This window comes from Dreissena polymorpha, chromosome 4 (assembly GCF_020536995.1).
Source record: "Dreissena polymorpha isolate Duluth1 chromosome 4, UMN_Dpol_1.0, whole genome shotgun sequence".
In the NCBI taxonomy this organism is placed as follows: Eukaryota; Metazoa; Mollusca; class Bivalvia; order Myida; family Dreissenidae; genus Dreissena; species Dreissena polymorpha.
Window position 1 is genome coordinate 34,178,654 of NC_068358.1, and position 14,177 is coordinate 34,192,830.

A 14,177-nucleotide genomic window follows, 5' to 3' on the forward strand; every position below is an offset into this window, starting at 1 on the left:
GGTTTTGTAAGAACATAAAACAAAATGCCTGATTACCTCAATTTTCTCACAAGTTTATCATCACAGTGCAAATAGGTCGTATATATGCTATAGTTTGAGTACGATTCAATATTTTGTGTTATACATTGTTACTTGTTAAGGTGGATTGAGAAGATTAGTTAATATGGGTAAAGCGTACATTTTAATATAAATGGCTGGAAACTATGACTGGTTAAAATCAGCACAGGGTCCCCCAAACCTCAGTGTCAATGTTGCATGATAACGATTAATTTAGCCTGCATATATATATATGAAAGTATGCATTTATGATATAGCTTTCAACAGTAATATATTTGCCTTTAAAAGAGCAATCAATTTTAGACAAAAGTAGTAACTGTTTGACCGCCACAGCTGGTACCCATCCACTACAGAGTAGAAAATGAGTAAAAACACAATTAGGGAAGGCGTTGAAAATACGGGTTGAATATTTGATGTCTAATTGTTGTTGTTTGTGTACATAAAAATAATCAGTTTGAAATGTTAAATTGTCAGTTATACATTTCAAAATCAAAATGTGTTATCTGTACTCCACACAATTGTATTTATATTTTAATTACTACAAGTTATGCTGTTAATGTTTCAGGACATAGAGGACAGGATCCGGGAGGAATATCGCTCGCAGAAAAGTGATATTAAGTTTGTAGAACAAAAGAAACGCTTTGAATACCTGCATAAAAAACTCGCCTATATCAAAAAGCTCATATTGGATTACGATCAAAAGTACTTGACAACCATCTCTTAGCAATAGATTCCTCCCGAACGGCCTCGTCACCTGGATTTTGTTGTTTTCTGACCTCCACTTGAAGAGTTTATTTATTATGAATTGCTGCTCCATGATTTCTCCATTTCCTATCAAACCACGGTCATGTGATATTTATTTGCGGTTTGGTTTGATTGCGTTTGTGTTAAGACATGTCGTGAAATGTGAAATTTCCAGAGGGGTAATGCCGATTGTTTGATGGCCATGTGATGAGTTTTATTGATGATGCGGCCATGTGATACTTTTATATATTCGAAAGCAGAACTGTGGTATTTGTGTGCATTTAGTGGTCATTTCACGTGATTGGGTCATGTGACATTTTTTACCATGTGACCTGAGGAGGTGTGATTGATAAAAGAAGAAACACCTGCTTGTGAAGACTGGAGAGGAATTGAAGAGACCTGAATCAAAGGGTCTCTCTGTTATTAGCATTTATAGTGTGGCATCTGATTGATTGTGTAGTGCTTTATTTATCTCAGAAACCACGTGATTGTTAACATAAGATACCATATTATTATCATGGTTTCCATTTTCTGTAGAACAAACGAACTGCAAAAAAGCCATCATAGAAATAAGTGAGTCATTTTTGCCAACCAAAAAATCTATGTTGATATTGTTTCTGATACCAATGTGCTTTATATCTGTGCTTTATTTTGTAACTCCTTAGATTTCTTTCTTCACAAAGTTTAAATGCTTCTAAAGACTTAATGAGAAAACAATTTGGTCCTATTATTTTATTAGATAACTGGTAATTAAATTCATAAGTTGAATTTTATATGTGACATGTGAAGTTCCAGCAGGAAAATACGTCTTTACCTTGTTATTGAATTTTGCCTCAGTAGGTTAAATGTTCATATTAAACATTAGTAATCAATTTTATGAAATTAACAAATATTAACAGAGTTCTTTTTGAGTTTATAGTTAAAATTGCGAATTCATTTCAATGTCAATTTGTACATTATCGGAAGTAAATAACAATAATGACGTGCCATGCTCGATGTATTTTAGTGTTGTATCGAGTGATTTTTGTTCCCCTCTGTTACTTTGCTGCTCAAATCATTTGTTATTGTTTCAAGTTATGTCAAATATGGTTGACTTGACAGCGTACTTTGTATCAAAATAATAGTTTTATTAAAGTAGTTCAAAATGTTTAATGACAATGAGGAGTAACGGAAAAGCTTGAGAGCTTTGTTTGGAAGTTTCTCTTACATTCTTTAGAGTTGGGGTGATGACTTTAATTTATTTTTAATTTATCAAAAACTTGTTGTTATCTACTGTAAATGGCAATATTTAAGTTAAGTATATATGTAAATGTATGAAGTATAAGTTTAGAAAATTTGAAAAAAATGAATACATTGTGGTTGCATGCAGTATTTGCTTCTTCAAGGTACTGGTGTTGATTTTTGCAAATGCTTATAGAATGGGAATTTTGATTTTCATTATCTAAAGTGTGTTCAGTTTTTGAACCGACATTTATTTTGAAACGAGTGTTATCATCCATGTAATGTTCATTTTCACTGTTATGTAAAAATATTTTATTTGCTTTCCCTGTATAAAATGTATACAGAAAAACAAAAATGAACAAAAAAAGAGCAAAACATCCAAAGAAGAAAATATTCTACTTATTGTAATCATTAGTTATTCTGTCTTCAATAATAAGCAAAAATATAAATTTGCTATTAAGCGTTCAGTTGTCAATAAGTATGATGTTATCGATGGTTAATAACCAGTGGTTTACTGAAGCATGAGCCCACTGGGCCCCTGCTGAATGTGTTTTTTACACTATGTATTTTAAACTGTGACATGATGATAGATGATTCAACAAATTAGATCCCAGCATCAGAAAAAAACATTGAATTATTCATAAAAAAGTAATTTCACTTGATAGATGATTTGTACATCTTGTAATTTATTTGTTTAAATATAAATAAGGATTGACTTTTTGGGCTCCCATATTTCATGTTGGGGGCAAGTAGATTGTAAACGCAACTGGCAGTATGAGCAAGTGGAAGTAACTTTCTTTAGTAACCGCCCATGAATACTTGTAAATGGAAGTTAGTCGAGTTGCAGTCACTAATTTTGAGGTGGAATTGAAAACTGAAATCAAAAGATGAGCTTTCTGTCCATCTGTAAATTACTCATAAATGTTTACATAAATGTTAAAACAACTACTGGAATACATAACAATAGTCGGCATGTTGCCTACTTGTATTTCACAAAAAAACATTTTTCGCTTATCTTCAATGTTTTAAAACTATTTCTTTATCAGATATATCAAGTCCCTTTTTTTGGCATACAAGAATATTTAGACATATTTCTTCCTGTAGGCCTCTCTGTGTCATGTCATGTTGGTATATCTGCTGTTGTGAAGGACTATTCACTTCTTAATAGTCATGTTAATTTGGTTTACCAAGAAAAAAAAAACATTTAACACTTCCTATTTTACATTCTTCCCTGCAGTTGTATGATATTTTTAACAACAAAGATTCTTCCAAAATAGGAGATCAATTAAAACCTATGTGCATTTAACACCAAGCATTTTTTTCAGGTAGTATTTAAAATTCAGTTCAATAATATTATCTTGTTTACTTTTGTGTTTATTACTGTATTTGACAGACGACAGTTGTATATTTTTTTGTTCACAAATTTACTGGTTTAGGGGTGGTTAATCTTCAAGTATTTACCAAAGCCATTTTCCCGGTCATATCACACTGTTCTTATGTTCTCTTACCTTAACCTTGAGGTTTATAAAGTGTTTCTTTTCGAAACAGTGGGATATGTATTTTATACATTAGTATAGGTTTCTGAGGTTATGGCATTTAGTTTTTTATGTCCCCCACTATAGTAGTGGGGGACATATTGTTTTTGCCCTGTCTGTTGGTTGGTTGGTTTGCGCCAACTTTAACATTTGCAATAACTTTTGCAATATTGAAGATAGCAACTTGATATTTGGCATGCATATGTATCTCATGGAGCTGCACATTTTGAGTGGTGAAAGGTCAAGGTCATCCTTCAAGGTCAAATATATGGGTCAAAATTGCTCATTTAATGTACACTTTTGCAGTATTTCAATATTCAAGATAGCAACTTGATATTTGGCATGCATGTGTATCTCATGGAGCTGCACATTTTGAGTGGTGAAAGGTCAAGGTCATCCTTCAAGGTCAGAGGTCAAAATTATGTGGACAAAATCGCTCATTTTATGAGTACTTTTGCAATATTGAAGATAGCAACTTGATATTTGGCATGCATGTGTATCTCATGGAGCTGCACATTTTGAGTGGTGAAAGGTCAAGGTCATCCTTCAAGGTCAGAGGTCAAATATATGTGGCCCAAATCGCTTATTTTATGAATACTTTTGCAATATTGAAGATAGCAACTTGATATTTGGCATGCATGTGTATCTCATGGAGCTGCACATTTTGAGTAGTGAAAGGTCAAGGTAAAGGTCATCCTTCAAGGTCAAATATATGGGTCAAAATTGCTCATGTAATGTCACTTCTGCAATATTGAAGCTAGCAATTTTATATTTGAAATGCATGTGTATCTCATGGAGCTGCACATTTTGAGTGGTGAAGGGTCAAGGTCATCCTTCAAGGTCAAACATCATATAGGAGGACATTGTGTTTCACAAACACATCTTGTTTATTTATTGAAACATATTAACATTCGATATAAGTTGGGTGGGTTCAATTCCATCAAAAGGAAGCTATACTATTCTTCATGTTGTTTTCACTACATGTATATTGAATGCCAACTTTGCTTTGGAACAATTTAAAATAAAAATATAACAAAAGATGTAAATGGCAACATTCTACTTTACTTTGGCAGTAAAATTGGGTTTATTGTATCGAAGGTTTTGTTCAGTTTACTATCATTTAGTAGCTTATTTTAAATTATGTTCTCAGTAAACAATGGGCACAAAACATGCTCCACAATAGGAGCACCAGTGAACTAATGAATATCATTCTGCCAACAGTTTGACTTATAAAATCTAGAGCTATTCCAAACCAATGGAATGTAAAGATATAAGCCACGCTGTTTTAAAACAGGGTTTCATGTATGTGCATAAAGTGTGGTCCCAGATTAGCCTCTGGGATCACACTTTGTGCCTTAACTTGATTTTTAGTGAAGAAGGTACTTTTTTTAAAACAAATATATAATAAAAGCAGTAATTGGCATTCTTGGTTAGCCTGTGCGGACTGCACAGGCTAATTTAGGACAACAGTTTTTGCATGTTCATTAAATCCTGTTTTTCCAGAGCACGGATAAAAAATATTTATATTATGAAAAAAAAATGTGCTTCTTTGTAGCACACTTATGGTGTGAATGTTGTGAAGGCAGGGTTAACACTTGTATATAGATCATTTTCATCACCTAGGACATCAATGGGATAGTCTCAATATTTAGCCATACACAATCACACTTGGGGAAAGGACTCATTTCTTGCTTCATTTTGATTGATGGCGGTTTTAATTCAAAGAGGTACCTCAGTTGTGATGGCTGTTTGGGGTGATATGATTGAAGAAACACAATTAACTATTTATAACATTAAGAAATATTATTTAATTTGCTTTTTTTTGTTATTTCTGTGTCATCCTACCCTGTTAATTTGATTAAGAACTTTTCAATATTCTACAAAAGAAATACATTGATGTTATACATTTCTCATTCTAAAATTTGAGCCTAAAATGTTATTTTATTGGCAATAAAGTTTGGGTAAAAAAATGATTTATTTATTTAATCATAAAATATTTTCTTTTGAATTAATTTCATTTCTTTTAATAAATATTATGTGTTGAAAGATGTTTCAAATACTTGTTTATTGTTATTGTGATGAATGACTCTATAACAGCAAGTGTCTGTTGCCTTATACAATGGCATGATTAAATGATTAATGAAGGTGTTCGGAAATGCATGAGAAATAAAGTTAATAAGTGAGTGTGTTTGAATGCTCAAGCAATATTCTTTGTGGTCCAACCACGATAGCAACAAGCTGAAGGGGTGTTGAAGTGTGAATTTAACTTGTTAACTTAAAAAGTGTTCAAATGCTAGTGTAATAGTTTGACCGTTTGAATGCGAGGATAGAATATTTCCTAGGTGTTCAAGTAAATGAAGTCTTTTGTGCTGTAAATGGCTTGGTAAATCTTAAAAATTAAATTTTTCATTTTAAATAACATTGAAAATCCGTAGATTTAAATGTATGATAATCTAAAATGAAATATGCCATTGCTTTGCTGTAACAATTTTTCTTGTATGCAATACCTTTTTAGGTCTTGTTAATTTCTTATAATTTGCTATTGTAGTTCTTTACAAAGAAAGTTATTTATTAGTAACATTTATGATACTCATGTTCAAAATGCGTCAATTTTGACCTGTGTTGTTGGTATTTGTTTCTCTGTCATGTCAGAAAACATGGGCATTGGTTACGGAAAAAACCTTCTACAAAATGATCGACTGGTTACTTTAGTGTTACTACAACTATGTCAGCATATAGAAATATTATGAAGCATGTTGCATTTGGATTGTTTGATGCAAAATGACAACTAGGAATTTTGATGTTTGATGAATATCTTCTGTGTATGATTTAATATCATCAGTGTAAATATTGTACATTATAAATTAACCAAAAGATTAATTTACAAGCTAACAACATGCGTTGCCACAAAATAATTTGTGCTCATTCAAAGATATTTAATTCGGATGGTGTTTTTGCTCAGATGTTTGTGTTAAGCAATATTTATACTGTGCAGGCTAATATGTAGTTAATTAGCAAATTGAAACATATTGAGTTATTTTGTGATAGAAACAAGTGCCATTCTTGTTCCATATAACACCAACATGAATTGAGCCTCATCTCTGTTACTTTATACTTTTACCAACTGGGTAGCTCCTGACCAGACTGCAAAAATGGCAATGATGCCAAATAAGGCCAGCGTTGCTCCAGACAAGGCAATGATGCCACATATGGCCAGTGTTGCTCCAGGGCAATGATGCCACATATGGCCAGCGTTGCTCCAGACAAGCCTGTGCAATGATGCCACATATGGCCAGCGTTGCTCCAGACAAGCCTGTGCAATGATGCCACATATGGCCAGCGTTGCTCCAGACAAGCCTGTGCAATGATGCCACATATGGCCAGCGTTGCTCCAGACAAGCCTGTGCAATGATGCCACATATGGCCAGCGTTGCTCCAGACAAGCCTGTGCAATGATGCCACATATGGCCAGCGTTGCTCCAGACAAGCCTGTGCAATGATGCCACATATGGCCAGCGTTGCTCCAGACAAGCCTGTGCAATGATGCCACATATGGCCAGTGTTGCTCCAGGGCAATGATGCCACATATGGCCAGCGTTGCTCCAGACAAGCCTGTGCAATGATGCCACATATGGCCAGCGTTGCTCCAGACAAGCCTGTGCAATGATGCCACATATGGCCAGCGTTGCTCCAGACAAGCCTGTGCAATGATGCCACATATGGCCAGCGTTGCTCCTCACAAGCCTGTGCAATGATGCCACATATGGCCAGCGTTGCTCCAGACAAGCCTGTGCAATGATGCCACATATGGCCAGCGTTGCTCCAGACAAGCCTGTGCATTAGTGCAGTCTTGATAGGAGTTACCCTGTTGGCTTTTAAGTAACAATAGGTTTTGGGCTCTGATGAGCGGACTTTGTGCCTTCTTATCAGAGTGTATCCATGCAGAGGCATATATGTCTCAAGGTCCTTTTTCGCACGATGTGGCTAAATGTTGTTAGAAGGATTAGATCTCTGGGCACCTGATTCTCGTCTCATAGTTATAATATTTTGTATGCTATGTGTGTTTGTGAGATTGTTCTATATTTGAGTGTTTGAAATGTAAATTTCCCCCAATGGATTGTTGCATATTAATATTATTCTACCATTCTTAGTACTGAGGGAGAAGTCAGTTCAAACATATCAAAATAATATCTGTGGTCTTCCGTGACATTCAAACCATGATGCTTATTATATGATGTTGTGAGCGGGTGCATGACAATTGCAACAAATGCTTTATTTCTTTTGGCTATCTTTGTTATGATGCAACCTAGCAATATGAACATCATATGTGATGCCACTGTTGGGCGCACAAACATTTGTACATTGAAAGGGACGTGTAAATATATGTTTGCATATTGCATACTTGGTTGTTAGAGTCTGAATATTGAATGATATTCCCCCATGGCATTGACCGACTGGGGCTTGACTGTGCAAGGCTGGCTCAAAAACCTGTCATTATTTGCATTTATTGGCAGATATTTAGTTATAAAGAATTTAATCAGTTTTAAGAATAATTTATGTAAAGCAATTGATTAAATCCAAGTAAGGTAATTACCAATTTTTGTCTAACAACTTCTTCATGGAATTATTATTTTAAACAAGTCATATTTGTCAGCTATGTTAAGTTTAAAAATGTGCAAATGTTATGAGTAGTTCTTTATCAGGGTAATACAAATTAAATGAAGACCGAGACCTGGGCTAACAAGAGGATTGAAATATTCCAATGTTCATATAAGCCATATATTTCAGGTTCAGTTTAAAAAAATAGGTCTAAACTTAGCATTAATCAAGTATGTACAAAGAGAATAGTACACAAATGTGGTGTGACGGTGGCTTGTAGCACACAAGCTGATTGTGTTATGCTGTAGACCACAAGCTTGCAGTGCTCGTGGAGTACAATGTAACACAATTAGGCAGAGCATCGCATTCCTCTTGAACACTTCAGTTAGAAACTATTTATTAAATTCACTGGGATTTCAACGGATCAAAACATTGATCGAAAATATTAAGCTTAACACACAAGTAACACAAATGTGCTGTTCAAAACTGTTTATGAAAAGCAAATGTCATGTACATAGATAATTAAATTCCTGTCACAGTCTGTTCAGGTTTTATGCTGTTTGCTGCTCATCAATATCTAAGAAAATGGAAATGAAGCCTTTACAACTTGAATTTAGTAAGAAAGTTATTTTATTAAATTTACCTTTCTAAGGGAGTACATGTGTCAAAATACGTATCTAAGTGGTCAAAATACGTATCTAAGGGGTAAAGGGTTAATTATTTGAGCTGCGTTCTGGCAAAAACTTGGCTTAATGCACACAGTGGTATCAGATTAGCCTGTGCAGTCCCCATAGGATATTCTGGGATGACACTTTCCACCTAGAGTCCTAGACTGAATTTTCATTTGGAGAGCCTTCATTTAAGTGTCATCCTGGAGTAGCCTGCACAGACTACTATGGGATGACACTTTATGCACTTGTATTAAGCCCAGTTTTCCCAGAAGGCTACTCATTTGTAAACAAGAGGTAAGAGATAACCGTCACTGCCAGTCTTGCCTCGGGTTTGGTTCATACCTCTGTGATACTTTCTTTCACATGCTATTGAATTTTATTTATTGTTTAGACTTGGTTTATGATCAAGCACTCATTGCTTAGTGCACCAGTTTGACATGGGAACAGATATATCTGGCCAATTGATCTGACAGATGCTCGTGGAAAGCATGGGTTAAAATCTTTGAGGTGAATGATATTATATCTTATATTCCAACATAAAGGAATCTCTAGTAACAATTAGATCCATGGAACAAAACTTGGTTTAAATGTTTACTCTTTATCAAACTTGACTATTCCTTTTTTATTGTCTTATTTAATAACTAAACTAGTTAACTTGTACATTTTCACTATTTGGGAGTACAAATCTGTTAAATTTTTACCTTGGATTTGTTTGACTTTGGAAATCTCCTTTGAGAAAAGTGCAAGGATGACGCAGTGTGAGATGGGGTGATCAATCTGTTGTAAGGATTGGGTCACGTTTGTCTAGGAACACTGCTGATAACTTGTGCCAGTTTTAATTTTCAAAGACTTTTATACATTTTTTGCTGGAAAATGAATTTCTTTAAAGTGTATGCACAGTGTATGATTGTATTATGCTATTTTATGTTTTACTTTATGCACCCTGATGTTTTATTGTTGAAGATTACGGACCAGCCCAACGGACTGTGAGAATTGTCACATTGTAAAAACTAGCATTTTTAATGCAAAGTTAATAAACAGCATTGCAAAACGTTGCTTATTGTTGGTTTTTATTTGCATTCACATGTAACATCATCTTAAGTTTAGCTGTAACAGATAATGGAAGTAAATAACATTTGAACATTGGTTTCAAGATCATAACCATCGTTTATTAAGGAGCCTCTCTCTGGGAAGTACTGTACCTAGATTGGCCTGTGCTCCTAAGGCTAACTCTGGACAAAACTTTCAGCTTTTATGGAATCTTTCATTTAAAGGAATTCTACTCTAAATTAAAATCCGGTCTAGGCGAAGAGTGTTGTCCACAATTAGCAAATGCGGACTGCATTTTAACAGTATTTCAGTTGTAGCACAGTTCACTGTATCACTTTGTCTGCATTGAATGACAATGTCCACATTTCATGTAGCAGGGATTCAACATTATGATTCCAGGACAGACAGTTCAGTACTCGGCAAACTGAGCTTGCCTGGCCCGTATGTGCTGGCATTGTTTACAGGATATCACAAGTTACATAGAATTCAAACAAAAGGGCAGCAATCTGGTAAACAGGGCTGAATGCATTTGCGAAAGGGTCATCCAAGATAAGGCTGTGCATTTCGAACAGACTTATTACGGAACTTTTGTGGAACTTATTGTTTCAAGGAAGTCTTTTCTATACACAAATCCTGTCTAGGTGGAGAGTGTCGTCCCTGCTGCCTTAGCCTATTCAGACTTTACGCATGTGCATTATGCCCTGTTGAGTACATGTATAACCAAGTAAAGCACATTTCTGGGTTGACATCATCCTTGATTATGGTTTATTAGCATTGTGCAATGCCAGAAAATACATCACAACAGCACTTTGTATCCATTTATCCTTTGAAAGGTTGACCCTGGCTATTTAACAGAGGCTTATTTGTCTTTCATGCAAAATATACTGACAAGACAACAAATAATGGTCTGGATTTTTTTTAATAAAGCATGTTGTAATATTTAATCCAACTTGATATTGACCAATTTTAATTTAAGATTTTTTTATCAAATATATCGTAAGCAACTTTTGCCTATGTTAACATGTAGAATTACTCTATGAATATTATTGATATATTCTTAAGTCCAACAAACAACTGGTGAATACGGGCTCTGAAGTGTTTGTTTGTGGCCTATACAAAGTAGAATTTAAATGAACAAAATCAAGCTATCCAGTTATTGTAGTAAATAACAAGTAAACAAGAAAATGCATGAACTAATGAAGACATTAACATACAAAACTACTGCATTAATATATCATCTGGGAGCATAAAAAACACGTGCAAATAGAAAAGTGTACATGAATATTATGAATAAATCAAAAAAGAAAAATTAAGATTTTAAAATAAAAAGCAAAATATACTATTTTTCTATCAATCAAAATTTCAGGTTTGAACTGCTTCATGTGAAACCAATACTAGTTGTGAGACACTCATTTGCATGTATTTTTGTGACTCCTCTTTACCACACATTCAAATGTCAAGCAAACATTCTAGTCCAAATGCTTATATCAGACATTACACAAAATCTAAGTCTACGAATTTAAAATAAAACAAAAATGCCAGATTTTATGAAAAGGACATAAACAAATGTTGCGTCAAATAAATCTGTATACATGATTGTTAGCACATGTTGCAATGGAAAGATTGTATCATCAACACAGCCTTTGTTGCTGTGACACTAGATGGGACCCAAGTAAAGCAAGTCAATTATGTACATAAAAAGCAAATAAAGAGCTGCGCCATGAGCGCATGATACGCCCGTCGTTCGCCAATGAAGTAGTAAGGTAATAAATAACCCTTTGAATCATTTTTTTACTTCAGTTTATTTGTATTTGAATACATGGTTTATTTTATAAGTACATGAGCATGGAGCGCCGTCTCCTTGACATTCAACAAAGTCCCATAACTGTGGAACAACAATTCAGAATTCCGTCAAAAACGAAAGGGGATCAGGGTTTATCAATATTAAGATTGTGTTGAAATTTGAAAAAAATCCATCGAAGGATATTTGAGCTACGGTAGGACATTCAATGAAATAACGAAATTTTGACGAACAAAGTCCCATAACTCTGGAACGACAATTCAGAATTCCGTCAAAAACGAAAGGGGATCAGGGTTTATCAATATTAAGATTGTGTTGAAATTTGAAAAAAATCCATCGAAGGATATTTGAGCTACAGTAGGACATTCAATGAAATCACGAAATTTTGACGAACAAAGTCCCATAACTCTGGAACGACAATTCAGAATTCCGTCAAAAACGAAAGGGGATCAGGGTTTATCAATATTAAGATTGTGTTGAAATTTGAAAAAAATCCATCGAAGGATATTTGAGCTACAGTAGGACATTCAATGAAATCACGAAATTTTGACGAACAAAGTCCCATAACTCTGGAACGACAATTCAGAATTCCGTCAAAAACGAAAGGGGATCAGGGTTTATCAATATTAAGATTGTGTTGAAATTTGAAAAAAATCCATCGAAGGATATTTGAGCTACAGTAGGACATTCAATGAAATCACGAAATTTTGACGAACAAAGTCCCATAACTCTGGAACGACAATTCAGAATTCCGTCAAAAACGAAAGGGGATCAGGGTTTATCAATATTAAGATTGTGTTAAAATTTGAAGAAAATCTGTCAAAGGATATTTGACGTAGCGTACGACATTAACAGACGGACGGACGGACAGACGGACGCGGGGTATACCATAATACGTCCCGTCATAGACGGGCGTATAAAAATGCAACATATTTCACATAGTACTTAATGTAATAGTTACAAAACACACATATCAGTAACAGGCAAAAACATTTATAGAAATAGTCAATCTTAAACAGAAGTAACATTATGAAACAACATTTTATTAACAACTCACTGCTTATTGTTTGTAACTCAGTAGACAATTTGTAAAGTACTTGAATAGGATCAACACCTACATGTTCATGTTAAAATCAAACATCAAACATGTTATTTTTATGATATACCAAGGATGATTTTACTCTTACATTATTCCCACAATTCAATAGCTAAGTATGCCCAACAGGTTGGAGTGGAGTCGCAGTCTAAGTTTCGTCTCAGATGTCTGGTTGTGTGCAGCCTACTCAACTTTCCCATGGTACTCACCGAGGTGTTTTCCCATCAACTTCTCGATGTAGATCTTAGTGAACTGGTAAAAGGTGTTGAAGTCTCGCTTGCCTTCCTTACACTCCATCTCCACAACCACCTACACCACAAAGACACCAGGTGAAATCTCAGAAATATCTTGTTAGCACTCAAGAGTAGAGTAGAAGTCACATTTATCAATCAATCTCAATGAACTTCGCCAGAATGTTAATCCTGACAATATCCAGGCCAAGTTCACATCTGTGTCATGTGTGTCCACAACACAGACACAGGTTAGCCATCAGAGAAAAAGATTGTTATCTCAAGACAGCATTAAGTGCTCATGGTCAGTTATTTTGGTCAGTCAATGGTGGGCATCATGTGTTGGGTCCACTTTTAGCTCTTTATCGTAATAGGCCACATATTTTTATCTTGATGAGCCTTTGTCAGAATGTTAAACTTGACAGTATGAGTGGCGTTTTGAGAAAACTGGGCATAATACATGTGCGTAAAGTGTCATCTCAGATTAGCCTGTGCAGTTTGCACAGGCTAATCAGGGACGACACTTTCTGCTTTTATGACATTTTTCGTTAAAATGAAGTCTCTTCTTAGCAAAAATCCAATTTAGGCGGAAAGTGTCGTCCCTGATTAGCCTGTGCGGACTGCACAGGCTAATCTGGGACGACACTTTACGCACATGCATTATGCCCAGATATCTCAGTACACTACTCATATCTAGGCTGCGTTTGAGTGTGAGTCATGTGTTATCAATACCCAGGTCTCAAGGACAAATCTTAGAACAACCTTGTCATCAATCAAGAGGCAACATTTAAAGGGGCCTTTTCACAGATTTTGGCATGTATTGAAGTTTTTCAGTAAATGCTTTATATTGATAAATGTAAACATTGGATCTCAAAAGCTCCAGTAAAAAATCAAGAATAAAATTAAAACAAGAGGGCCATGGTGGCACTGAATCGCTCACCTGACTAACCTTGCAACATCAACTTCAATTCTATCAGACCCATATACAATCCCAACCCAGATTGCTTCAATTAATACATTCTGACAAAATTTCATTCAGATGTGATGAAAACTGTGACCTCTTTCATCTACACAAGGTTTTACTAGGATTGGCCTGGTGACCTAATTTTTGATCCCAAATAAGATATTATCAAGATAAACATTCTGACCACATTTCATTAAGATCAGATGAAA

General features: G+C 34.9%; 2 protein-coding genes across 4 annotated transcripts in view; one reads left to right on the forward strand and one right to left on the reverse strand.

Moving 5' to 3' along the window:
* The window catches only part of LOC127875959 (RNA polymerase II elongation factor ELL2-like), a 65,506-nt gene extending 55,624 nt beyond the window's left edge, over nucleotides 1-9,882 (forward strand). The window contains exons 12-13 of one of the 3 annotated variants that reach the window (XR_008047527.1): nucleotides 623-4,095; nucleotides 4,248-9,882. Coding sequence is in view for 1 of the 3 variants with exons in the window: in XM_052420738.1 (XP_052276698.1) it covers nucleotides 623-781 (159 nt within the window). In the remaining 2 variants the exon portion in view is untranslated. Of the gene's footprint in view, nucleotides 1-622 lie in introns of all 3 variants that reach the window. The other 2 variants (XR_008047528.1, XM_052420738.1) reach the window with 2 other exon arrangements.
* An 800-nt stretch (nucleotides 9,883-10,682) lies between these two features.
* LOC127878345 (speckle targeted PIP5K1A-regulated poly(A) polymerase-like) overlaps nucleotides 10,683-14,177 on the reverse strand; it is a 78,469-nt gene continuing 74,974 nt past the window's right edge. Inside the window, exon 21 of the mRNA XM_052424872.1 lies at nucleotides 10,683-13,083. Coding sequence (XP_052280832.1) covers nucleotides 12,958-13,083 — 126 coding nt within the window. The 3' untranslated portion in view covers nucleotides 10,683-12,957. The remainder of the gene's footprint in view (nucleotides 13,084-14,177) is intronic.